At 31.8% G+C, this 25027-nt stretch overlaps 2 protein-coding genes across 7 annotated transcripts; one reads left to right on the top strand and one right to left on the bottom strand.

Moving 5' to 3' along the window:
• Nucleotides 1-1263: 1263 nt before the first annotated feature.
• Nucleotides 1264-7433, top strand: LOC100796471 (probable fructokinase-7). The gene is made up of 7 exons (XM_003533581.4): nt 1264-1537; nt 4072-4274; nt 4960-5172; nt 5411-5608; nt 5902-6042; nt 6490-6606; nt 6878-7433. The coding sequence occupies exons 1-7, from the start codon at nt 1453-1455 to the stop codon at nt 7004-7006; spliced, it is 1086 nt and encodes a 361-aa protein (XP_003533629.1). The 5' UTR covers nt 1264-1452; the 3' UTR covers nt 7007-7433.
• A 158-nt stretch (nt 7434-7591) lies between these two features.
• On the bottom strand, nt 7592-23897 carry LOC100784678 (MADS-box protein SOC1). 6 transcript variants are annotated; one of them, XM_006587816.3, is made up of 9 exons: nt 23791-23883; nt 22972-23068; nt 22648-22839; nt 15692-15773; nt 9237-9298; nt 9029-9128; nt 8904-8945; nt 8226-8267; nt 7592-7869 (listed from the first exon to the last, which is right to left on the bottom strand). In XM_006587816.3, the coding sequence occupies exons 3-9, from the start codon at nt 22827-22829 to the stop codon at nt 7744-7746; spliced, it is 636 nt and encodes a 211-aa protein (XP_006587879.1). In that variant the 5' UTR covers nt 22830-22839; nt 22972-23068; nt 23791-23883; the 3' UTR covers nt 7592-7743. The 6 variants fall into 6 exon arrangements, with proteins under 6 accessions (XP_006587879.1, XP_003534598.1, XP_006587878.1 ...); XM_003534550.5 differs by having other exon boundaries at nt 23606-23858; XM_006587815.4 differs by having other exon boundaries at nt 23399-23837.
• Between the last annotated feature and the right edge of the window lie 1130 nt (nt 23898-25027).

Here is a 25027-nt window from a genome sequence, read left to right as displayed (position 1 = left end):
TATTGTTATTATGAAGAAAAAACATTTATCTTCCAGACTTGTGTGGGAAGTTTGCGGATTTCTATTCTGATACATATATATTGTCTATATATATATGACTTGTAACTTTGGGTCTTATTGCTATGCTTTTACTATTTCAATCAAGGATATTGTTGCTAGGTATCTATCTATGATTTTCTTTTAAGACCATCTTTTATTTCAATCTTTTTTTTAAACAATCTCCTTAATTAGTCCTTCTGTGGCTCTATCGGTTAAAGTAGCCAATGAATTGTAAAAAGAGGACGGTGGAAAGCCGAAGTATCCAAGGATTTACTTTTCATCTCATTTTTTTTTTTTGGTGTAACAATGCAGCTAATCAAGATAATAAACAATTAATACGCAAGTGAGTGTCAAGAGAGTTCAATTTTGTCAACAAACTGGATGAATTATTTTAAATCCCTTAACGTTATCTTTGATTATCACGATTAAAAAAATGGAAATAAGTAATAGACCATTCTTAAGTAATGCTAAAATATTTCTTCTAAAAAAAACAGTAATGCTAAAATTCTAAAGCATAATAATAGCTTCAAGATATAGGAACGGCGAATTCAAGATCGAGGTTGTGGGCTATCCTCCTTCCTTCATTAACAATTTAAAAAGTTACAATCCTGAAATTTAATTATATAATCAGTGAGTTTGTTTAAATTTATATAAAAAACTTTAAAATAAATATTTTTTATATAATCATTTATTCAGCATATAGGTAACTATTTCTTCCTTTCTCAATCTTTATCTTTTACACACTACAAAAATGGTTGAAAATCAATTTGGACCCAAAATTAAAGCTCCCAATTAAACTGATCACATAGCAAATAATACATAGCTTTCTGCAAGTTTCTTGCCATTCATGACATCTTAAAACAGATTTAGTTTCCCATCCATTCACGAGGAAAATCATGGCTGTACAGAAAGAAAACATAGACATATAACAAAAAATAATAATGAGAATATAAAAAAAATATTGACAAAACGACTGGATTTGTTTAATATAATCTTAAAAATAGATCAAGTAAATAAATTTTAAAAATTATAATCAGAAATAATTTAAATTAGGGTAATAAAAAGATGGGGGGGGGGGGGGGGGGGGGGGGGAGAAAGTAAACCAAACTATTATTTTGCATGATTAGATTCGGAACAAAATGACTAAATGAAAACAACCAAATAAATAGTAAAAGGCCTTCAAATTGTAAGACAAATATTTTGAGATTTCCAACAAAACCGGATGGAAGGTAAAATATAGAAACAATGATTGATATGGCATGCTTTCCCTTTTCCCTTCCTTGATGGCTCTTTGCTAATTTCTTTGCCAATGATGAACCACAATCATGTGTGAAATTATGAAACATCATCCATCATGTCCATGGTGATAAATTGGTGATAGCAGCTTTTCCAAAGGGTTTCTACAAACCCAACATGACAGGCTGTTGCTTCCCTGTGACCTTCCATCGGTCCGGTAGTCGCAGGGTCAGCTTCAGGCTTGTTAGAAGTTCCTCTTCCGGTATTGCTTAATTTTCCCACTTTTTTATTTTTTTAATTTCATTCATACCATCTTTTTATTTGTTTGTTTTGGTTGATTTCTATGTTAACTATGAACATGTTGATTTCGATTAAGATTTCTTGGTCTTGATACAATTTGGTTGGCTCTTTCCCTAGCTCCTTTGATACCCATTTTGATTATTAAGTGGTTATGCATTTTGGTCTTGTGAATTATTTGATTTTTAAGAATAATTAAAATTTGTTTGATTAGTTGTAAGAGTAAATTACATTTTCTTCTTTTAGATATATATAAATATTACATTATCTTTTCCTCTTGATGAAATTTACACTAACATTAAGGTATGGGATCACTTGCGAAGGACAAACGTATTATGGGTGTAAGTGGAGGAAAGAAACAATGATCGTTCCTAGAATATATAAAATGAGAATAAGTGATTTATGATAGCAATATCCATCCCTTAAAAAAATATAAAAAAAAATTGTAGCAATATCCATCAATCTACCTAATAGGGAAAGGGAATGTAGTTCCTGTGCAAAAGGAGTGTTGCTATGTGCACTCAACCAAATTGCTGGTACATCCAATAATTGCATGATTTTTCCGTTTTGTCATTTCATAAAATTGATATGGATTGGGTTAATCCATAAGCCTCATATGGATTAATCAACTGAGCTAATAGGTTAATTATGTTATAAAATAATTAATATCGCTATATATAATACTAAAATTTCTAATATATAGTTAATGCATATATAAATTATAGTAATAAATTTTGTAATAATTAATTTTGATATAATAATTAATATGTTTATTAGTATGAGATTTGCGGATTGTTCAATTCATATCAGTTTTATAGAAGGGTAAAATGGAAAAATCACACAATTGCTTGGTGTACCAGCAATTTTGTAGGGTAGACATAGCAACGCCCATGCAAAAGTCATCATTAGAGGTATAAACCCAACAAGTGTTTATATTAGCCCAATTATTCTCGTAAAAAAATAAAAGCCCAATTGAAAGGTTACCGCACAAATAGGAAAATTATATAGTAGGGGATTCCACGAAATTGATAGAAAGTTGCTATTCTCACCTCCAAACTTAACTATTCTCGCCATCCATGTGAGTGGATTTTAACTGAATTAAGTATTTTTGTTGTACACATTACTTGTTGTACACATGTACAATGGAATCTGTTACAATATTTGAGGTGGGAAACAAAACTATGCAACATAAATATGATTCCATTGTATAAGAGAATCATACTTTCAATCAATGTCTTTCATAAGTCTCTTTTAATTTAAAAGGACACTGATTTTTTTATTTCAGTATTACGGATTAACTTATCTTTATATTTTTTATATTTTTCTCCTTTTTTCACAAGTAGTAGGACAAAGGTTTTCCTCCTAGCTTCTAACCTTTCTATGACAATAACAAATCCAATTTCCTTTCCAACATCTCAAAACCACTTCAAATCGTTTTGCTCAACAAAAATCTAAAAACAAAATTCTTTCCTTTAGTAACAAAACACATATAAAAACATCATATAATTTGAATCGTCTATTAATCAATATACCTCATAGTTATGTTCAAACCATTGTCATTTTCCTCAATTGGGTTTCCTAAACCACTATCATCTGTTTTCTCACTATCCAAAGTACTTTAAGGTAAAAAAAAAAAAAAAAACTAGATTACATAGACGAAAAAAAATATTTAAGCTAAAAAAAATCTTGAGCAAGATGCAATTAGGGTGGTGAGTGGTGACGGACAGAGGGTTCCCTCCATTCTCAATTTTTTTTTTCAATTTTTGTGTCATTGAGTTCGAATTACAAAGATCAAGAAACCCGTCTACTACTTTTGAATTGTTCTCGATTTTTTTTTTTACATATCGAACAAAACTTTCAAGGTTTCAGTCAATTTCCTCGATAACAAATGTTGTTCTTGAATCCCATTGAACTTAGATTGCAATTTCAAGAACATATAATTTATAACCACTATTAGATTTAAATAAGCTCCGATTGTTAGAATTTTAAATTAAAATAGTTAACAACATAGTATTAAACTGACCTAATCTATTGAATACCAACAATGAGATGTATAGTGAAAACTTTGTTAGGAGAGGTTATTTTCATTTTCTGCATATGCAAAGCTCTATGTTTTCAATTTGGGTAACCACAAATACATGTAGATGAAAACAGGAGCAACTTTTTGTAATTGCAATATGGGTTAATCTCATCACGATACTCGCAAATTCAATACAATTCATGTGGGCCTAAGTCCTTATAAGTTATGACATCTTCACAAGAATCACAACAAAGGTGAGGCACAAAGACCAGTGAAAATAATAGATGTTTCACTATATTTAACATTAAAAAATTCTGAATATTAGTCATATTAGATGTTAAACTAAGGAAAATTTTGTCTTTAAGAAATTAATTAGATGCTAAAATTGGTTGAAATTAAACAACATTAACTGCCGATGTTTGTCAAATTCTGTCCAATTTCATAACAAGTAATTAATGAGTGGTACTTGTTATTTGTAGGTTCATCTAAACATCGGGGAAGAGAGAGTCATAAAGGGCCTCTGGTTGTTTGCTTTGGGGAGATGATGATCAATTTGGTCCCTACAGTAGCAAGAGTGTCCCTTGCAGATGCAACTGCCTATAAGAAATTCCCTTCTGGAGCCACTGCCAATGTTGCTGTTGGAATTTGTAGACTAGGAGGCTCAGCAGCTTTCATTGGCAAGGTGAAATTCTCGAGAATATAACATTAGCTATGTGCTCAATATATATTTTGGAACTATTTTTTCCCATTAATATTATTTTTATTGTTTGCAAGAACTCTTTATACAAAATCCTATTGCTGTTATTTACTGTGCCTTTGCATCAAATGTCTGAATCAGGCCTCGTTTAAACAAACTTCTCCGTAAGTATTTATAGGAGAAGAAAATACTACTAAAAAGATAAAATGAATTGAGCTTTTTGCTCAAGTTAAGATGAACTTATATACTTAATTTTATAAAAGCTATTTTTATTTAACTTTTAAAAAAGTTAAGGTGCACATATAGGTTGATTTGAGCTTATAGAGAAGCTCAAAACATTTACTTTCTTCTCCTATAAGTTCTTATAGAGAAATTTATTCAAATAGAGAATAATATTAAAAACAATTTGAACCTGTCTGTACACAGCGATGTGTTTTCTGGATAATGCCTAGCTTTTCAACCAGAACATTTTGTCGTTCCAAAGTTTTTTATCCCATCATAATTCAAGAGCAAAGAAATTTGGAATACATTACAATTTTCTATCTAATTTTTATTTGAAGTTTAACAAAGTTCCATGTTCAAGCAAAGTCTTTATATGTGAATCTTTCTTTCTTTTAATCTACCAGTGTCCATTTGTCTGACAACAGTGTCTTTAATATTTGCAAGGAAGGTGGGAAATGATGAATTTGGACATCTGTTATCTGATATTCTGAAACAAAATGGTGTTGACAATTCTGGCCTGCTCTTTGATGATCATGCAAGGACAGCGTTGGGATTTTATGCTCTTAAGAGTAATGGAGAACCTGAATTCATGTTTTACCGAAATCCAAGTTCTGATGTGCTCCTTCGTCCTGATGAAATTGATATGGACCTCATAAAGAAGGTAATATAATTAGTGCATTATGGAACCTAAGGAAATCCACCTGTTTCATTTCATCTTCCATAAATAACGGTTGAAATTGTATTTTCAAATGAAAAATTGGTTTTTGAAGTAAATAATACTTTTCAATAAAAAATGCTACAATTTATGTTCCACAAGTTGCTCCAAATCCATAGCTCTTAAATCAACATAATTGTGCATTTCAGTTATTTTGTTTCATCAAGTATCTTATGCTGTGCAGGCCACAATATTTCATTATGGTTCAGTAAGTTTGATTAAGGAACCTTGTAGGTCAGCTCATCTTGCTGCAATGAATGCTGCTAAAGTGTCTGGCTGCTTCCTTTCTTATGCCCCAAATTTGGCATTGCCACTATGGCCATCAAAGGAGGCTGCTAGACAGGGCATTATGAGTGTCTGGAACTATGCCGACATCATTAAGGTACATGTTTCGTGCGTGCGTGCGCACGTGTGTGTGGATTCTCTAAAGATACAAATAAGTATTTCAAAATGGTCTTTCAATGTCATTTTTTACATAAAATTGCCCTCCCAAAGGGACCCCAGTTGATGTCAAAATCTGAAATTTGAAGAACCAAATTTGTTCTTTATACTTGACATTGAAAGGCTATTTTGATGAATTGATGTTAGGAGGACCAAGTGATTACTTGTGTTTTTTTGTGCTTGAAAATGGCTATTAACTCTATTTATCTACATACGGTCTGTTTTGAAGAACAGGTAAGTGTGGATGAAATTCGACTCTTGACTGAAGGTGATGATCCTTATGATGACACAGTGATCATGAAGAAGTTGCACCATTACAATCTCAAACTTCTGATTGTCACTGAAGGAGCACGAGGCTGTAGATACTACACCAAGGTTTTGATCCATAAACAAAATCTTGCATGATCTCTATTCTACTTATGTTCACAATGCTACAATAAATGTTACTGATAGGAACTTGGTAGAGTAATTAAATGTTTGATTCTCCCCCCCTTGACCTCTAGTTTTTAAGGGAGGATTCTCCAAGTGCTTGGCTGCTTATCAATTGGTATAAGAGATGATTTCTTATGTCGTGGCCGTTGTATACCATCAAATGTAGTATTTAAGTGCTAGGTTCTCCCCCAAATAGTTAGTTTTTAAGGGAGGTTCCACTAGTGATTGGATCTTATCAGTCACAGGGGCCAAGTCCTAAACACTATTTTAGTGTAAATATCTAATCCTAAATGCATAAAAATGGAGCTCAAATGTTTCCTCCCATCTATTTGCTAATCCAAAATTGGTTAGTTATGTTTAATCATATAGATGTTCCTTATTGTTGCACAGGACTTTAAAGGATGGGTTGCTGGTTTTGAGGTGGAAGCAATTGACACAACTGGAGCAGCTGATTCCTTTGTAGGAGGACTTTTGAGCATTGTGGCTGCTCACAATCACATTTATAAGGTGACAAATAGTACTTTTATATTGAGTTATCTAAGGGGGTTGCTTGAAATTCACGAATAAGATGCCTGCATGAAAACCTCAAGACATTTAGTTTCACATTAGGAATATTGATCCATTAACAAGCTTATACTTGGGATAATTTCATTTCAACATGTTTCATTGAATGTAAACTTTAAACTTTCTGTTTTTTTTTTTAATTCCAATTATCATCTATGATCCATGTAATTCCCAAGAAATTGAAGCTAAGAGTTCCTTCCTCTGCCATTTTTAGGATGAGAAAAGATTGAGGGAGGCTCTTGATTTTGCAAATGCTTGTGCTGCTTTCACAGTGACAGGTAGAGGAGCCATACCTTCTCTCCCCACAAAGGATGCTGTTCTCAGAATTATGTTCTCATACTAAAGTTCAAAGAGGAGTAGCACATTTGGCAATGTGCTTCCTAAATTGGTTAACTGTGAGGTGTTGAATTCAATTCATGTTAGTTGAGGCCTGTGGCATGTCCTAATTTTGAAATAGGATAACTTTCATTTGCCATAAGCATTTTAACAATTTGGTGAATACTAACATTTTATGAACTAATGTCTTGCTTATTACTTTTCTATTATCAAATTTTAGATTCCTGTGTTTTTAAACAATTTATCTGGGAATTACACAAATTTTAAAATAGTTGATTTTTTTTTAATATTTTCTCTCTTAATATAAAATCAAAATAATATTAGTATCAGAGAAAAACATTTACATTGGATCCTTAGAAGATAAAAAGTCAACTTTAGGGAAAGAAAGTAATAAAATTTAATGATGTGAAATTTGCAAGCTAATTTTCCTATAAATGCACGCTATTATATATTTTTTTAATTGATGGAAATCGAAGACGGTATCAAAAGATTTATATCACTCACATACCATGTTCAACTAATTGAATTAGATCCCTTTTGTGCATGCTATTATATATGAAAAGGGCTTCAGAAATGAGGAAAGGCAAACATATCAATAATTAAACCCTAATCATAAGGCTAGAAAGTTCTTTATATAATACAAGCGATAATATTATTCATCTCAGTATTAGGAAACATGTGATATTTATACATTGCAGTTGGGCTTCTTATTTGATATTTGCATAGGCAAGGATTAAATTATGTTCAATAGCTAGACCTGAGTAGTCCAATGAACAATTCAGTCTCCACTTCTGAACTTGGACTGCTTTCTGCATAGGGTTGAATTTCTTTCGGATCCTTTGTTGCTGGCTGTGGCTGGATACCACCATACTACAAGAGAATTTCAGTTAGTATTAGGTTTTCAGTCCAACTGAAAGGTTTCTAAAATACAAAAAAAAATTTGTTAAAAATACACTCTCTGATGTATTCTTTTCAACACAATTATTTTTTCAATTGGGTGAAATTCATTTAAGTTCTAAGTTAATGATGTAATTTGCACCTATTTAATGATCAGTCTCATTTATTCTTTAAGACAACCTACATGAATTTCACTTAATAGTGGAATGTGAGTTGAAAAGAAAATGATAATAAAGAATGTATTGTTTGCATTCCTCCAAATCTAATACAGGTGCTCAACAATCATCTCCAAAATAAATTATAGACAGCTAACAAAAGTGTAATTTCACCTGCTCACACAGCCTAGCATTTTCAGCATATAGGGCTCTTTCCTGTATTGTAATCAAAACACACTAGTTAGCACCTCTTTAATGTAATCCAAGCTGAGATTTCTTTATTTGTTTTTCTCAAGTTATAGAAATCATGGGAAATAAAAACAACTTTCATTCTCTTTACAAAAAAATAAAGTCATGAACTCAGAATGATACAGAATTAAATTCAAACACAAAATATCAAGGAGTAATACTGATAACACCGGTTTCAGATGGTAATTAGTCACAACTATGCGGTTGTCCCCAGTTGGAATTGGACTTATGTTTGAAAAGGGTTCCAAATTTGTTTTTCTCCTCTTTTTGCAGTTTCAATTTTTGGTTAATATAAGGTCCAAATGACCTAACATGGAAGGTTGAAAAATCAATGATTGGGATTGTGATTAAATGCATAAACATGTATAATATATTATTTGTTTACTCTCTAAATCTAAATTAAAGTGAATCTCCAAACCTAGAAGAGCTAAATTTAAAGTAACCTTAAATGTACCACAATGAGGCTTATTGGATCACATAACCTGGAATCAAATACTCTTATAGAAGAAGTCAAGTTCCATAGGTTTACATTGGCATTTAACAAAATCAAATGAAAGATGGCATTCGCAAATTCAACTCCAACCAACTTTATGAACAACATACCTTCTCTTTTAGTTGATCAATTTGTTCCTTGTAAACCTGATTCTGAATAATAGAAAGTTGGGATTCAGATACTTATCAAATTAAAATATTAAAATAAGAAAAAATTATGAGCTTGTTAAGCTAACCTTTCTTGCACGAACACTGCTTACACTCCTTTCCAACTGTTGTTCTATCTGTTGCAGTTCTTCTAAAGAGCATGACCCCAAACCTTCTCCCAAGAGCTTCCTAAGGGATGAATAGTACAATGCAATATATTCTTTTTGTTGTGAGTGAAACCTAACAGTGAACATAACTAATTTGCGAAGATGGATAGAAAAGAAAGAGATGTTGAACCGTTTTGAAGCTTCAAGAAGCTCAATCTTCTTCATCAAGTTTGCTGTTTCTTGCTTCAAATGCTGCCACATATTACACGAGTTCATTCAGTCCTCAGCATTAATCTAAAGTTGAATGATTGTCTATGATAAAGAAAACAGTAAATAAAAATAGAAATAAAAGAAATGCCAATTACACAATACTCTTTATTCTCACTCTTGTTCATATCTAACATGCATACTGTAGGAATGTTCAAGACATGAGTGGAGGGTTTCTAGAATTTATGATTTTCAAGATTTATAAATAGTTTTGTTAGGGATTTCACGTTCCCTATTCTAAATGCGGCTGTCATGTTTAATGCATTTAGATTAGGCATTTAATTCAATGGGCTTCATTTTAAGTGGTGTGGTGTGCTTTGGTGAACCTATACCTTTCTAAAATTGGTGTGAATGTAATGAGTTGATACCAATATTGGCCATTAGGGATTTATAGGAACCCTAATTAACCATATAGAAGAAACTAATTGGTTATGGTCCATGATATATTCAATAACAACATATTTTTTCTTCTTTCCATTGGGAAGAGAGATGACAGTCTTATTAAGAAACTAAGGTAATTAGGGAGCCAATGCAATTTAGTTAAGGAAGAACACGTACCATTCCTTTTTTGTATGTGATTGATTATCAGAGATTCCACAATAGTTGACAACCAATTGTTATTGGTCCAGGTATTTATATAAATTTGTAGATTTATAAATATTTGATAATGTTGGACAATGGCCAACTGCAGGTATCTATTAATGTTTTGTTATTCATAATCTGGACAATTGATCTATGCTTTCCATAGCCTAAGGTCACAAGTGCACGTGTTCATAAGCTCGTTATGTTAATCTTGGAGAACAGTCGGCATTTCAGATTTGCATTGAGGTCCGAATTTTTCTTTCAAGGCAATGATTTCCACGACATAATGATATCTTTGAATAAGTGTTTTGTTTTTGTTTGCACTACTCATTTTTATTTTCTAACAGATAATATGGCAAGAAGTAGATCCTAGATTTTGGATGTTTTGTTATTGGATGTTTGCATCTTGAAACTTGACTAAAGTTTAAGAGTAAAGTTTTTGCCACTATAAGAGCAGGTCATCATATTTAGGATATGTGGTTTTTCATTAGTATTTTTAAGAATATGAGGAGGTAAAGTATGAGGAAGATCTCCATTAATAGGCCACAAGACAACCTTACAAATGAATTTGACACCAAATACAACTCAAAACTGTAAGATACTAGGTTTGTGAACCATTGTCATTTAGATTTTGATCAACATGTTTATTTCTATCCAATGTTGAACTTCTCACTCACACTTGCACTCTAATAACCTTCCTAATTAAGTTCCTAATTAAGTGTGAGTCACATGGTATGCTTCCTCAAGTGGAGTCTTTGTTGGTTAATTTGAAAATCGAGATGATACTGGATAAATCTGAAGTCGTGTATAACCCTTTCAGATTGAATCAAATTTCGGGGTTCAACCAAAATTGTTCAATCGGATAAAATCAGAAGATTATAATTCAAGAGTTTTGTTTTGGTTTTGTATGTTTTGTCACCCGTTATGCTTTATGAACCAGAATGATTATTTATGATCAAAGAATAGGTGGTTTTTGGCAGTTGATGGAAGTTTTTTCTTCTTTAAAAACTGTCGTTGATGGAAGTTTTAGTAACTTCCATGTAACTTCCAAAATTTGCCTAAACCGAACATCTCGTTATTACATTAAAACAAGCGTGCACTCTTATTTTAACATAATAAAGAGATCAATTACACTAAAATATCCAACAAACCTCCCCCATTTTAGTGTAATTACCGATCAAATCACCAAAGTCATAACATACCACAAACTACTGCATAGATGAAATATCGTGACGATTGAATTTCATCTTAGCAAATTACACATTTCAAATATTCGAATATCAGGGTGTCATTAAGGATTGAACCCTCTCTATTCATAATGAATACATGAAGATAATCTGCACAATAGTTTATATAACATTACTCTTGCTCGACACTAGTTTAATAGCCTGTGTCCCTATCCTTCATAAGCATATCAAAGCCAAGTCCCAGCTTCTTGAAGCGGCTAAACTTCATGCTTATATAGGTAGTCCTTTTCTTTCTTGCACCTGCAAATGCAATTTTTCAAAAGAACCATTGAGAAGTTATACTTCAACCTCCTTAACTTACAGAACCGAACACATTCCTTTTGGGATACTTTCGATGATGTGTTCCAATCTCTACATGTTAAGCTTTCCACATTGAATTCAGCACCTAATGTCATATTAGATGGGAATTGGGTATCTTAACATAAGAGATTTCAGATGGACTTTAATCCTAATCCCACAACCAACCTTTTCACGAGATCTCTACTTAACCCTTTGGTTAAATGATCGGCCAAATTATGCTGAGTTCTCACAAACTCCACTGATATCACACCATGCATGATTAACTCCCGAACCATGTTGTGTCTAACACCGAAGTGTCTAGACTTCCCATTATACACTTGACTATATACCTTAGCCAAAGTTCATATGGGGTAACCTTATTCCTTTTGTTAGGAATTCGGTTCAACAAGTAACAGGCTGTCAACATAGCCTCACCCCAAAATCCTTCACTTAAACCCGAATAAGATAACATGGAATTCACCATTTCTTTCAAGGTTCTATTCTTCCTTTCGGCTACACCATTCTGTTGTGGTGTATAGGGAGCTGTAGTTTGATGTATTATTCTAGTAGATTGAAAATAAATCGGATCATAATACTCACCTCCCTTATACGTACGAAGAGTTTTGATTAGCCCATTTTGATGAAGTTCTACCTCTTTCTTATAAATTTTAAATTTATCAAGAGCTTCATCTTTTGTATTTAATAAATATACATAACAATACCTTGATGCATCATCAATAAAAGTAACAAGATATTTTTTATGACCTAATGATGGAGTAGCATGCAAATCACACAAATCACTATGAATAAGGTCTGAGACTTTAGTCTCACTTTTAACATCCTTAAAAGGTTTCCTAGTGATCTTGGTCAACATGCAAGTTTTTCATTTTTCAATGTTCATATCAAAAGGAGGAATCATACTTGTTTTTGACATATCTTTTAATCTTCTGTAATGAACATGTCCTAATCTAGCATGCCAAATTTCTGATTTTGTCATATTAGTTATAGAACTACACGAGGCCATACAAATAGATTCATGAACAAAAGGAACATCAATGTTTAATTTAAACATTCCATTACAACGATAACCAAATCCAACAAACGAACCATGTCTTGACAAGATGTACTTGGCACTTTCAAGTACTTGCTTGAAACCACAATTATTTAAAACCATACCAGACAATAAGTTCGTACGAATACCAGGTACAAATAAGACATTATCCAAATACAAACTTTTTCTGGAAGTAAAAACTAAATTCACACAACCTAATCCTAGGATTGGTTCAATTGCAACATTGCCCATCTTCACAATAGAGCCATCATCGATTGGTCTAAATTCCTTGAACCAACGACGATCTTTGCACACATGGCTTGTTGCTCCCGAATCAAACCACCAAGCAACGTCATCATCCTGCACATAGTATGCATCAGATATTAGTGATACATAATTTGAATTCGTATTCGAATTAAAATTATTCACTACAATCTGACCTTGTTGCTTTTCAGGATCATTAGACCCACTTGGACCAGCCTTGTTCTTTCCTTTGAACACCTGGCAACCCCTCTTTAAATGACCAGGTTTCCCACACTTCCAACATGACAATTTTGTCTGTTTGTTTGGACCTTTGTTCTTATTTCCTTGAAATTTTCGTTTGTTACCTTTAGCATTGTAATTTTGCTTAACTGTTCCACTTTCCTCTACCATATTAACGGAAGAGGAACCTGCTACGTTTTTATCATTGACTTTGTCAATTTCCTGAGCCCTCAGTGACTCCTCAATCATGAAATGACTACCGAGTTGAACCAGAGTCAACTCTTCCTTCTTATGTTTCAAGGTATGCTTGAAGTCTTTCCAAGAAGAAGGCAGTTTATCAATTATAGATGAAACTGCAATGGATTCATCCATTTTCAAATCATGTTGAGTAAACTGACCCAAAATCCGCAGCAGTTCATTATATTGTTCCATAACAGGCCTCGAATCAATCATTTGTAATTAAAGAAATTACTAACTAAGAATTTGTTACTTGAAGCATCTTCTGCCATATACTTGGATTCAAGAGAGTCCCATAATTCCTTAGCAGACTCAACATTTTGATAAATATCAAAGAGAGAGTCAGACATACCGTTCAGAATGTGTCCACGACAAATGTAATCGTCGTTCTCTCATTTCGAACGCTTCCTTGCTTGATCCAGAGTTTCGTCTTCCATAAACACCGACATCGGTGTACTCAGCACATACACCACCTTCATTGTTGTCAAGAGAAAGTGCATCTTCTTCTGCCATCTTCTGAAATCCTGCCCTTTAAACTTGTCCAACTTCGCAAACTTGCTTGTCATCTTCGAACTATCGTTCGTCATCTCGAAAGATTTGATTCAATCTTTTGTTGGTTAATTTGAAAATCAAGATGATACTGGATAAATCTGAAGTCGTGTATAACACTTTCAGATTGAATCAAATTTCGGGGTTCAACCAAAATTGTTCAATCGGATAAAATTAGAAGATTATAATTCAAGAGTTTTGTTTTGGTCTTGTATGTTTTGTCACCCGTTATGCTTTCTAAACCAGAATGATTATTTATGATCAAAGAACATGTGGTTTTTGGCGGTTGATGGAAGTTTTTTCTTCTTTAAAAACTGTCGTTGATGGAAGTTTTAGTAACTTTCATGTAACTTCCAACCGTTGATGGAAGTTTTAGTAACTTCCATGTAACTTCCAAAATTTGCCTAAACCGAACATCTCGTTATTACATTAAAACAAGCGTGTACTCTTATTTTAACATAATAAAGAGATCAATTACACTAAAATGTCCAACAGTAGCATAGATGTACTTAAAATTGATGATAATGAAACCAACCATTCCGAAATCAGTTTCAGATTCGGCTAATTTCCAGTGTTAGCTGAACTGAAGGTCAACTGAAGGCAAGAACTTCCAGTTAGAATCTGGCTAATTAGTTAAATTGGCCCGTTTGTTCAGTTGAAGTAAACTTACAAAAACACTCGATGTTGGCTGAATAGGGTTTGGGCAGCTGAATTGGAGAAATTATTACTTTTAGGACTTAGTTACCTTAGGTACTGATTGAAGGTTGGCCATTCGACTGATGAAGCCTTAACAGAATTGGCCAAGTCGTACTGAATTTTTCTAATTTTTTTCAATACTAAACGGATTAATTTGTGTAGCTTAATTAAAATATGAATCTGATAAAAAGCATAAGATTTCCCATCATTCTCGGATTTTTTTTTTATCATAGATAATAGTTAAGATCAGCTAAAGATCATGCTCCCTTAAAAATAAATAAGAAGCGGAATTTCTAACAGTTTGAAGTTCAAAAAGGTAGAGTGAAGAGTTGTTGGATACTTTAGATCATGCCTAAAATCAAGGAGAAGTTATCAACCATAAGAAAGATGGACCCACCACAACTTACTGAACTTACCATAGTCAGCCAAATTCAACTACCAATCACCCGGATTAGCATAGAATTTACTGAATATGGCCTTAATGTTACGTTTTAGGCAATTATAGATAGAAAAACTGGTTCAATAGATAATGAGTTCCTAACACAGTATAAATAAGCCTTGTACTGAATTTCACAACAAGACACTCAATCAAAATAATATCTATTTTATCCTGCATTATTTTTATTTTTTTCCTTTATAGTTTTCATTTATCATTTTCGTTTATAATTTTCAACTTTTATTTTTCACGTAAATCCTCTTTATAGTTACCTACAAAAAGTACTTATTAAAGTAGCTTGGGAAAGAAGACCCCCTTCCCGATACTAGGTGGGTGTTTGGATCTACGTCCTCCAACAAATACCCACTTAACGGACACAAAAAATAAAATGAAGTAATTTTTTCAAGTTTCTGCGAATATTCATGCTAAACGTGGAGAGAGAAACTCCTGATCGATGTTTCTGAATTTTCTGCAAACAAACTGTCGCTTGATCATTATTTTAGAATCGTATTGGAGTAAGGCTAGTCGATCCATTTGGTTAAAATTACTTTGCACGACCATAGAAGCACACGCAATTTTTTTTCTCCCCCAAAGAATTTGGAAAACAAAAAATCATTATGAGGAAGGGAAAAGTGTATGTAGGCATCTATATTAACCTGTGAGAACATTTTACAAAGCATTTGTGAGAATATCTAGAGGTATATTTGTAATATAATGTTTAATATTTAGATATTCTAGCAGCAGTTGAATACTAGATAATGAATAGGAATGCCAAACTATAACTACAAAACAACAAAAAGGGAAAGAGGTACAATAACCTGCATATTTTGTTCATCAGATCTGTTCACTGTTTGAGCACTCCTGTTATGCCTGCGGTATCGTTCAATTGTGTCCTGCATGCTGTTTCATGAAACTCAATATTACTATAAACAGATCGATCCATGGTCAAGAAAAATATGTAAGTAACCAGAATTTGCTTAAACATCAGAAAAGAGACATAGAACATATATATATAATCAGTGTCTTCCAAAGTTTCTTGCACGAAAAACAATTAACTACTATCTTTGAGAAATTGAAAATGGGAGAGGAAGTTTTCTATTTTGAGCGGGAGTGATATCCATTGATACTAGTAAAGTCATAAGTTATTACCTTGCTTAACTTGATAATACTTTATCTTGATGAAATTTAACTAATGGTATAACTCTAATGTATGTTCTAATTTCCTCCTCATTTTTTGGATATATTATTTATTCTAGACTTTCGGTTAGGTTAGCCTAGGTTATAGGGAGTCCTCCCCTATATGGATCAACACTTTGTCAAATTTTTTTTTCCAATATGGCACTTCTTTACCTATATTCAACTGACGTTTATTAGTTAATTTTAGTTTGTATATTTTTGTTCATAATTATAAAAATGTCAATTTATTTTTATATTGTTTCATGTTTTTAATATTGTGTAAAGAAATGGTGAAAATAGCACATTTCCTTACTTTTACCATCTAACTTCACAATTATTATAACCATTCAAACCTTATTTTAAGCAATTATAACAAACTATTTCTGGGCTTTGATTTGGGGATGCGGCAGGTTACAAAAATATATTTTTTTTACAGAAATTAATCTGGTCTTAACTCAATCCCAAAAACTAACTCAAAAGGTGAGGGTTATCCTCATCTTATATACTATATCTTGATACTATCTCTAGTCAATGTAGGACTTGGGAGCTTGGATTTTTTTTTTCCAAGTCACGAGACATTAGATGACCATATTTCAACTATTTTTGTTACATTCTTAGATAACAAAGCCAATGCCTTGAGTTCCAAGTTACCATTTTTAGTTAATTTTTCCTTATACATATATCACTATTTAATAAACCAGGTAAAATGCTTTGTTTTGTCTCTTAAGAACCTCAATTGTAAAAGCGACTTGAAAAGGCTAAATATAGTCTATAAATTTGGAGTTTTTTTTTTTTTTTTACAAAGATTGGATTTAGGTGTATCTCCTTCATACTATACTATACAATATTTGTGCGTTCTTTCTAATCATATTGTGTTTTTCCTCTCCATAAGAAAATATGTATATTTAATAATGTGTTGAAGTTATTCAAAGTTATAACTCAAACCTGAGTGCAAGCTGACTTGAACTATATAGAAGTTCATGTCATCATTTCAAATGTTTTCTCTTTTAAGTTTGTAATTTGTGTTTCAAAATTATTGCATAATAGTAAGAAGCAATTGGATTGGGGAAAAAAAAAAAGGATAGTTCTTTAATATGTATAGGATAGACAGTGCTTATATTGAATCTGAAAGCAAATGTGTGACAGAGGAATTTGACATGAGAAAAACATTACCATAAAGTGGATGTTGTGGAAATATTTAAATATTGAAATTAAAGAAATAAAAAAACACGAAACTCTTTAAAAATAAGACATGAATAGCCCTGACTCCTGAGGTTTTGAAATATCTCTTTATTTCACATTTTTTGGATAAATAAATTAGTTAAATAAATTCTCTTTCTTTTTGTTGGCTTCAAATTATTAAATACTACATCATTCATATCTTCGTAATTACACGTTGATTAAATAATTATTTAAAAGATTTATCTTAAAAATATATATATCTTATAGTATGATCGATTTTTTCTCTAAAAAAATTAGATACCCGTACAACATGCAGGTTCATATCTGATTATATTTTTTAAAATAAGAAATCTGGTTATACTTTAAATCAAACTGAGGTGACAACTTACAATTTGTAAATATTCAGCTCATATTCCAAAGCTGTGGCACACATGCACAAAAGTACATAGAAAATGAGCACTGAACACGGATCCAATTCCTCTGAAGTAAACAATTCACTTTAAAGGTAAAATAATTCATTTTGGAATTTATATAAAAATCAACTATTGATTTTAAATGTACATAATTTTTTTATAAATGTGTTGAAATACCAATCGATAATTTTTTGCATCAACGCTTAAAATTAATTTTGCACTTTCACGTTATAGGAAGCAATATCCAATAAACAAATTATCCAAAAATTTGAACAAGATTTTTTCAAATTATTGACTATTGTTTAGAATTTTCACCCCATAATTATATCCGACTAGCTTCACAACCAAAACCCTACCCAATCATAATTAAGTGTTGAATACTTCGTTGAAGTCAATCTGACACCGACTATTGTTTAGAAGAACCGTATACCAAGCCAAAGCTTGATACATGAAATTAAGCTAGTATTTGTAAACACGCCTAATGTGCCACAACTTGGATTCAATATAATTCCACCGTATGCATTCTTTTCTAATAGATAGGAAGGCTGAAATTTTGATATTTGATATATGGTGTAAAAGGGTACAAACATCCTTTGTACTTATTAATGAGATTTTTTTTAGCAAAAGGAAAACAAAAATTAATTCCACCTAGCTTGTTACAAGTTACTATATAAGTTTTTGGAAATTTATTTTGGTTGGTTTGTTAAGAGTTCTATGTAGGCATGTTGATAAATTATAATTGGAAGCAAAGGATTTTCACCTGAATAGGAGTAAGGCAAAGCATATGCATTACAATTTTACCAAGAAAGAACAAAGAGAACAATGACTTGGAAATAAAAATTGAAGATGTCATACAATAGGTTTCTGAGTTCAACTATCTAGAATCACTATTACAAAATAATGGGAAAATGAATTAAATGCCACACATTGTATACAAGTTAGGGTAGTTAAAATGGAGAAAGGTATCACGGTTATTTGAGACTGCTAAATACCCTATCAAACTCAAAGGATGCAGCCAACTATACTCTACAAGTGAATGCTGAATTTTAAAGGGAGAATAAGGGGAAAATGTGAGAATAGCATAAATGAATATGTTAAAGTAAATGTGTCGAGATAAAAGGAAAAAAAATTGATGGAATACAGAAAGATTGCAATGGAAAAGATATAAGTGAGACACATACTGAGCAAAATACTAAAGGAAATCAGTTAAGGTGATTTTGTCGCATGCAAAGAAAGCTATTGGAGGCACCGGTCAAGAGATTAGATGGTATGTTTTAGTCCTATAAAAAGAGATTAAGAAGGACAGTACACAGAATTATTAAAAGGGGATTTTATGATGAACAATATCTTCAAAAATTTGGTTTTTAGTTGAGACTAATGTCATTGTACGATTCATATATTCGATTTCATTTAATTAGTGAGATAAGAGTATTAGTCTCCACGGATATATTAATCAGTCCTTAATTAGAACTACATTGACAGATTCCGAACTTGTCTAAAGCTAGTTGTATTACGTATGATTAGAATAGCCCTTGCCTTCAGCGTTAATAATATCCTTTTACTTTAAAAAATTATATATATTCTCAAATTGTAATTCAAAGCAAACAGAAGTGAATAGTTGCAAATTCTCATAATTCAGCTCAAACTCATCAGGTGGCAGTAGCACACAAGAAGAAAAAGGTCACAGAAGTTGCATGAAAAACTGGCACAAAAGATAGTAATCACAGTCAAAACCCTAGCTTGGTTGAATTAATTCGAAGGGCCAGTTTCACATGCCAAGCCTTGATCAGTAATTCGACGTTCAAATTATTTGTCTTAATGCTGTTGTGGCACAACTCAGATTAATACACTTTAATTTCACTTACAACTAACAATATAAGGTTTTATTTAAAATAATAATAGTAATAATAATTGTGTGCAATTTTCTTGCCTCCATATAGCACAAAATAATTGTCACAAGCAGCCAACCAACAAGCTGCTAAGCCCTTACACTAAAGAAAGAAGGAAAAAAAAAACACTTGTCTCGATTATATAAAAGAATGAGACTGCTAAGAAATTGTTTAATATCTAGTGGTGTTGTTGAAAGGAATGCCGTTTGACAGTTCACGTGAGAGGAAACCTACATGTTTATTGTTTAGCAACACAATGTACTAGCTAGAAAGTAAATTTTGAAAAAGTTAAAAAAGGAGTAACTTTTATAAACGAATAAAATTTATATATATCAAAAGTGATCCTGCGAATCATTTAAACAAAACTAAATTATGAAATATCATTTTTAAAGGCAGAATCATCATTTTCACATCAACTCTTCCAAGTTAAATCTTTTAAATCAATTCGATCAAAATGAAAAATATACACTACTTTGCTACAAAGTACAAACTAGTAATGCAAGCCGAGCAGAGTTATGACTTAATAGCAAATATATATAGGCCAAATGTGGAAAGTTATAGAAAAAAAATAATTTATTACACAGCTTAGTTTAAAAGTTGTTTAGCTAAAAGACATTATTTCTTCCAAAAAAAAGGCTAAAAGACATTATTGGAAATACAATTCAGTGTTCAATCTTAATCTGAATTAGTACATTTGAACTGTGAATCACATGAGAAGCCAAGAAAAGCAAACAAAAATATTTATATGACATCTAGTCTTAGAGCTTGAATAAATTAACTTTTAGCTTTTTCTTTGGAGAAAAATATGAGCTTCATCATATGTCTATCAACTATTAATCTTAAAATAAACCCTACTAGCTTACCTTCCTTTCTCTAAGGGGGCAAGGATTATGTGTAATTTATTTTCTTTATGTATTTTAATTATTATAAATATTCTCTTTTCAACTTGTTGAAGATCAAAAGGAAGTAGGTTCACCAGCACAATGACTCAACAAGAGCCACATACATGTAATAAGATATATTACCACATTTTAGCCCTTTATCTGTGGAAGTTTTTTTGTTGTTGAGGGAATCATGCACAAAAAAACATGCAAGTTGATATTAACGACATTTAAAACAATAATCGCTTTAAGCCAGAAATAAAAATCATAGGAAGGATAGAAGAAATATATTAATGTATATAATTTAATTTCTTTTACTACAAAACTTAAGAGAGCTTCTGATAAGTTGCAGTTACCCTGAAAACAGTGCAACTTTAAAGCAAAAATAGTAGCATATCATGCCTCAGTCATTCAATGATCATATGGTTGAAATAATCCTACAAACATACAATGCTACATTGCAATTTTAACTACATGTTCCATAACTTCATCAATAATATATTTTAGTCAACCTCATTTAATAGGATAAGACTTTGATGTATTTTTAATTCCTAATAAAATATTTTCAATTGTACCTTTTATGCAACTCAACAAGAAAGAGAAAAGGGAAAGGGAAAGTACACGTACAGATAAGTATGGTTTTCAAATTATGTTTTTGAGAAACCACTCACACATCATACTTAGTTACTAATGACTATATATAACTATGGTTATTAAACAAATGCATCAGACAACCAAACCTAATTAAATAACAACAGTTTGCAGTTTCAACTATATATAATCTAGAAGTTCTTACTATTTTAATAATAATAATGAAAACATAAACAACCTCGTGAGGAGGTTAGTGTGCCTTTAGTTGTTTTGAAAACTGTGGTGATACACCGTACATTATTTCATGGAACTTCACAAGCTCCTCGCTGATGGAGTTTTATTTTTCCTTTTCTTTTGACAAACTATATCAGTTGAACAAAGTTGGTTCACTTTGTTGAGTCATATTACAAGTTTGAATCATGAGACTCATTTCTTCAACCCAAAAATAATATTAATTTATTGATGGAGAAAGATAATATTGGAGCCATATAATCATAGTTATGTAGTGCAAGTCATTATATAGAGTCCTTTCTCTCTCTATTATGTGTCTCTCACGAAATTAGATGTCAGTATTTTAGTACATATGATACAGTGCTCTATAACCTCCATGCATGTGATGATGGCTCCTTTTCCATTATTGAAGGAAACAAGTACATCAACTTTCAGAATTTTTCCTCTTTATACTATAAGTTCGCCCTTTTATTCAATTACAAAAATGAAATAATGGAGGAAACAATAATGATATTTTGACACCACTATGAAAGTATGCAACCACCATGTTAATGTAACGAGAGATCTAACGTACGAGAAATGAAAAAAGTGGTAAAGAAAGATGTAAGTGGAAAATGAGGTATGGAAAGATTCCTATAGAGGAAAGTTTAAAAACTTTGACAGACGCTACCTTACTCCCACCCACTGCACAAAGTGTAAGTATTCTGAAATTTTAAACAATTGGTATTCAAATCCAAAAGTCAAGTTTAAGCATAGTTAAAGAAAGGTGGAATTAGCTTCAATGCACATGTAATTAATTAAAACGCTTTGGTGATTTGTATCTCTAGTATTTGGCACAACTTGTGCTTAAGATTATTAGCTCTTTACATCAATAAAATTTGTAGCTTATAATCAAAAATAAAAATTAAAACACCATTGAGATTAGCAACTAATTAAGCCATTTAATGTCATCAAATATTCAAGATTTCAAGTGTTTTCGTAAATCACTTCAACACTTGAATGTAAAATCAAAGTCTTACTCTAAACTGAATTGCTCAACTCCTCAAAGCACCAAAAGAAAAAAGAAAGAAAAGGCTTCAAATTAGACTCCTTAGGTACTATTCATACCCAACAGTACTTTTAAGGTTAGGATTAAAAAATAGAGAAAAAAATCAAATAACTCTCCCCGTATCTCATTACACTTCTGAGATTATGATGAAGATCTTTAGTACTGTTGAGTCCGTATATGGTGTAATTAATAACACGTACATATATCTAAATGAAATTTACTTGCTAAAAAATTGAAAGGAACCTTTGCATGAAGAGAAAAAAAAAAGTACTATTATATTTAGCATATGCAGCGCAATCACACAAAGCAACAATTTGTAACAGAAAAAGAAATGTTATGAGGATCCATATATTATAAACATACCTTGAGCTTGCAAATTCATAAAGCTTTCCTCTTGGAGAGAAAATGATGAGAGCAACCTCAGCATCACAAAGAACAGAAAGTTCAAAGGCCTTCTTCAGCAACCCATTACGCCGCTTTGAAAAGGTGACTTGCCTGCTTGTGGCGTTCTCTATGCGCCTCAGCTGAGTCTTTCCTCTCACCATCTCTAAACACCTTTAATGTGTGAATCAACACCAACAAAGAGAGAGAAAAAAATATGAATAATATTTAGAAGGAAAAAAAAAACTCTTCTCTTTCACTAAACTGAAACAAGTTGACTATATGGTATCTCAAAGGGGTCCTAACCAAGTAGAATGAACCCAAAAGAAACTATGCTTTCTTGTGTGAGAGGTTTCCACCAAAATTGAGCCTTCTCCAAGCAAGATTTGAAGGCCCAAAAAAGCTGAAACATAAAGAAGACTCCATCACATGAGAATCAAACATCAAAAGACAACCATTAAAAGCCAAAACAATTGTTGTGTAAACCTTGCAATATGGAGGATGTGAAGAGGGAAAAGTGAAACTAAAGCATGAAAACAAGCAGAAGAATAATAACCATTTAACACAGAGCCCAGATATATGCAGATTTTAAGGAAACAAAAGTAGCAGTAACTTTACATGACTTCCCAAAAATAAGGATCTAAAATCCAAGAAACATAAATCCCTGAGATGGGTTTTCTTTTTTGCACATGAAAAAAGTATATATGATTGATTGAAAATTGATTATTCTTACCAGCTAGAAAAAAGGGGGAAAAAAAAAGCAACTTGAAATTATAGTAGTTGTCAATAAGCCAAGAGATGAGGAGGGTTTGTCAAAGGGGAATCAGATTTGCACCAAATTAGCAAAAATCCCAGAAATCTTTTGACCAGTGAAGAGAAAATAAGGCACAGAAAAGGGAAGGAAATTTGAAGAGTTTTTGGAGAATGAAAAGAGAAATACCCCAAAAGAGAGGGTAGCTAGCAAAGGAGTGCAGAGAAAAACTCAGAAAAAGTGGAATAGCAAGGCATATAGTATAGACTAATCAGACCAAGCTTTCCTTATTCATCCACCTATCCCCAATTGATTCCCCCAGCCTCACCATATTAAGAAACAAAATTGTTTTATGGTAATAGAAAAATTGAAACCTCATCCTTTTCTTGATTTGGTAAAAACCAAGTCCATGGTCCAAAACAGAAAACGTTCTAGTGGTGTTAATAAAAGGGGGAACGGAAGGGGATATATTAGTATTAAAAATATTAAAATGACACCCCCAAAATTGAATCAATAATAGTAATAATAAAAAGGGGAAAGGAAATAAATAAAAATAATAATAGAATATTATTTTATGACTCATTTGGGAAAATTAAAATGAAAATTAAGTAGTGGTAGGAGAGAGAATGTTACGGCACCGCCTGTCCATGTTACAGGCCACCACAACATAATTATACGTAGTCTTGGTTAAAATTTTTGATGCTATGTCACACACCCAACATGATATTAGGATTTTTAATGTAACATTCAGTTTTTTAAAAATAAATTAAAAAAATATTTTTATTTAAAATAAATTAAGTTTTAAAAAAATATGAGATTTTTATAATTAAATAAATAAAGAGAAATAATTTTATTAATTAAAATAATGATTTGAAGAAAAATAAAAAAAAAATATTTTATTTATTCATTTGATAGGAAATAAAATAGAGATCATTTTATATAATAGAAAAAACTAAATAAAAAGTCCATAATACCCTAACTATAAATAGAAACTTAATAGGTCACTCTTTGTAGTTTACTAGATGTATTTATGCTCCCTATTCCTTTCAAATCCGTTTTTTCTTCTTTCTTTTCTAAAATCCTCTCTTTTTTTTGACATACACTCAAATATATCTCATTAAAATGATAATCCTAAACTCATTAATCATTGGATCGTCATGAAATTTGAACACGTGGTTCGGAACTTATTTTTACACACACTCACCGTTGTGATTTTCAAGATAATATTTGTAGTAGAAGAAATGTCCATCACACTGAGATTTTTCTTTTCCAGCAAACACTCAAAGACCTGTTCCAATAAAACAATGATCCCAAACTCGTCAACCATTGGATCATCGTGAAATTGGTACACCACCTTGGGAACCCTTTTTCACATATTCTAACAGTTTTGATTTGCAAAATAATCTTTTTGTAGAGAGAAATTAGTCTCGTATGTTGACAGTAAAATGGAGGCTACAATCACTTCCCTTTCTCTCTAATGTTTAGAAATCCTAACAGAGCAAGTGGAAAAAAAAGTTGAGAAATCTTAAGAAACTGCTAGAGACATCGCTATCACTGTCGGACTACACACGTGAGCCCGCTTAGAGGTGAAGGATGAGTTTATCGCAATTG

This window comes from Glycine max, chromosome 9, assembly GCF_000004515.6.
Source record: "Glycine max cultivar Williams 82 chromosome 9, Glycine_max_v4.0, whole genome shotgun sequence".
Lineage (NCBI taxonomy): Eukaryota > Viridiplantae > Streptophyta > Magnoliopsida > Fabales > Fabaceae > Glycine > Glycine max.
This window is presented reverse-complemented; position numbering and strand designations above follow the sequence as displayed.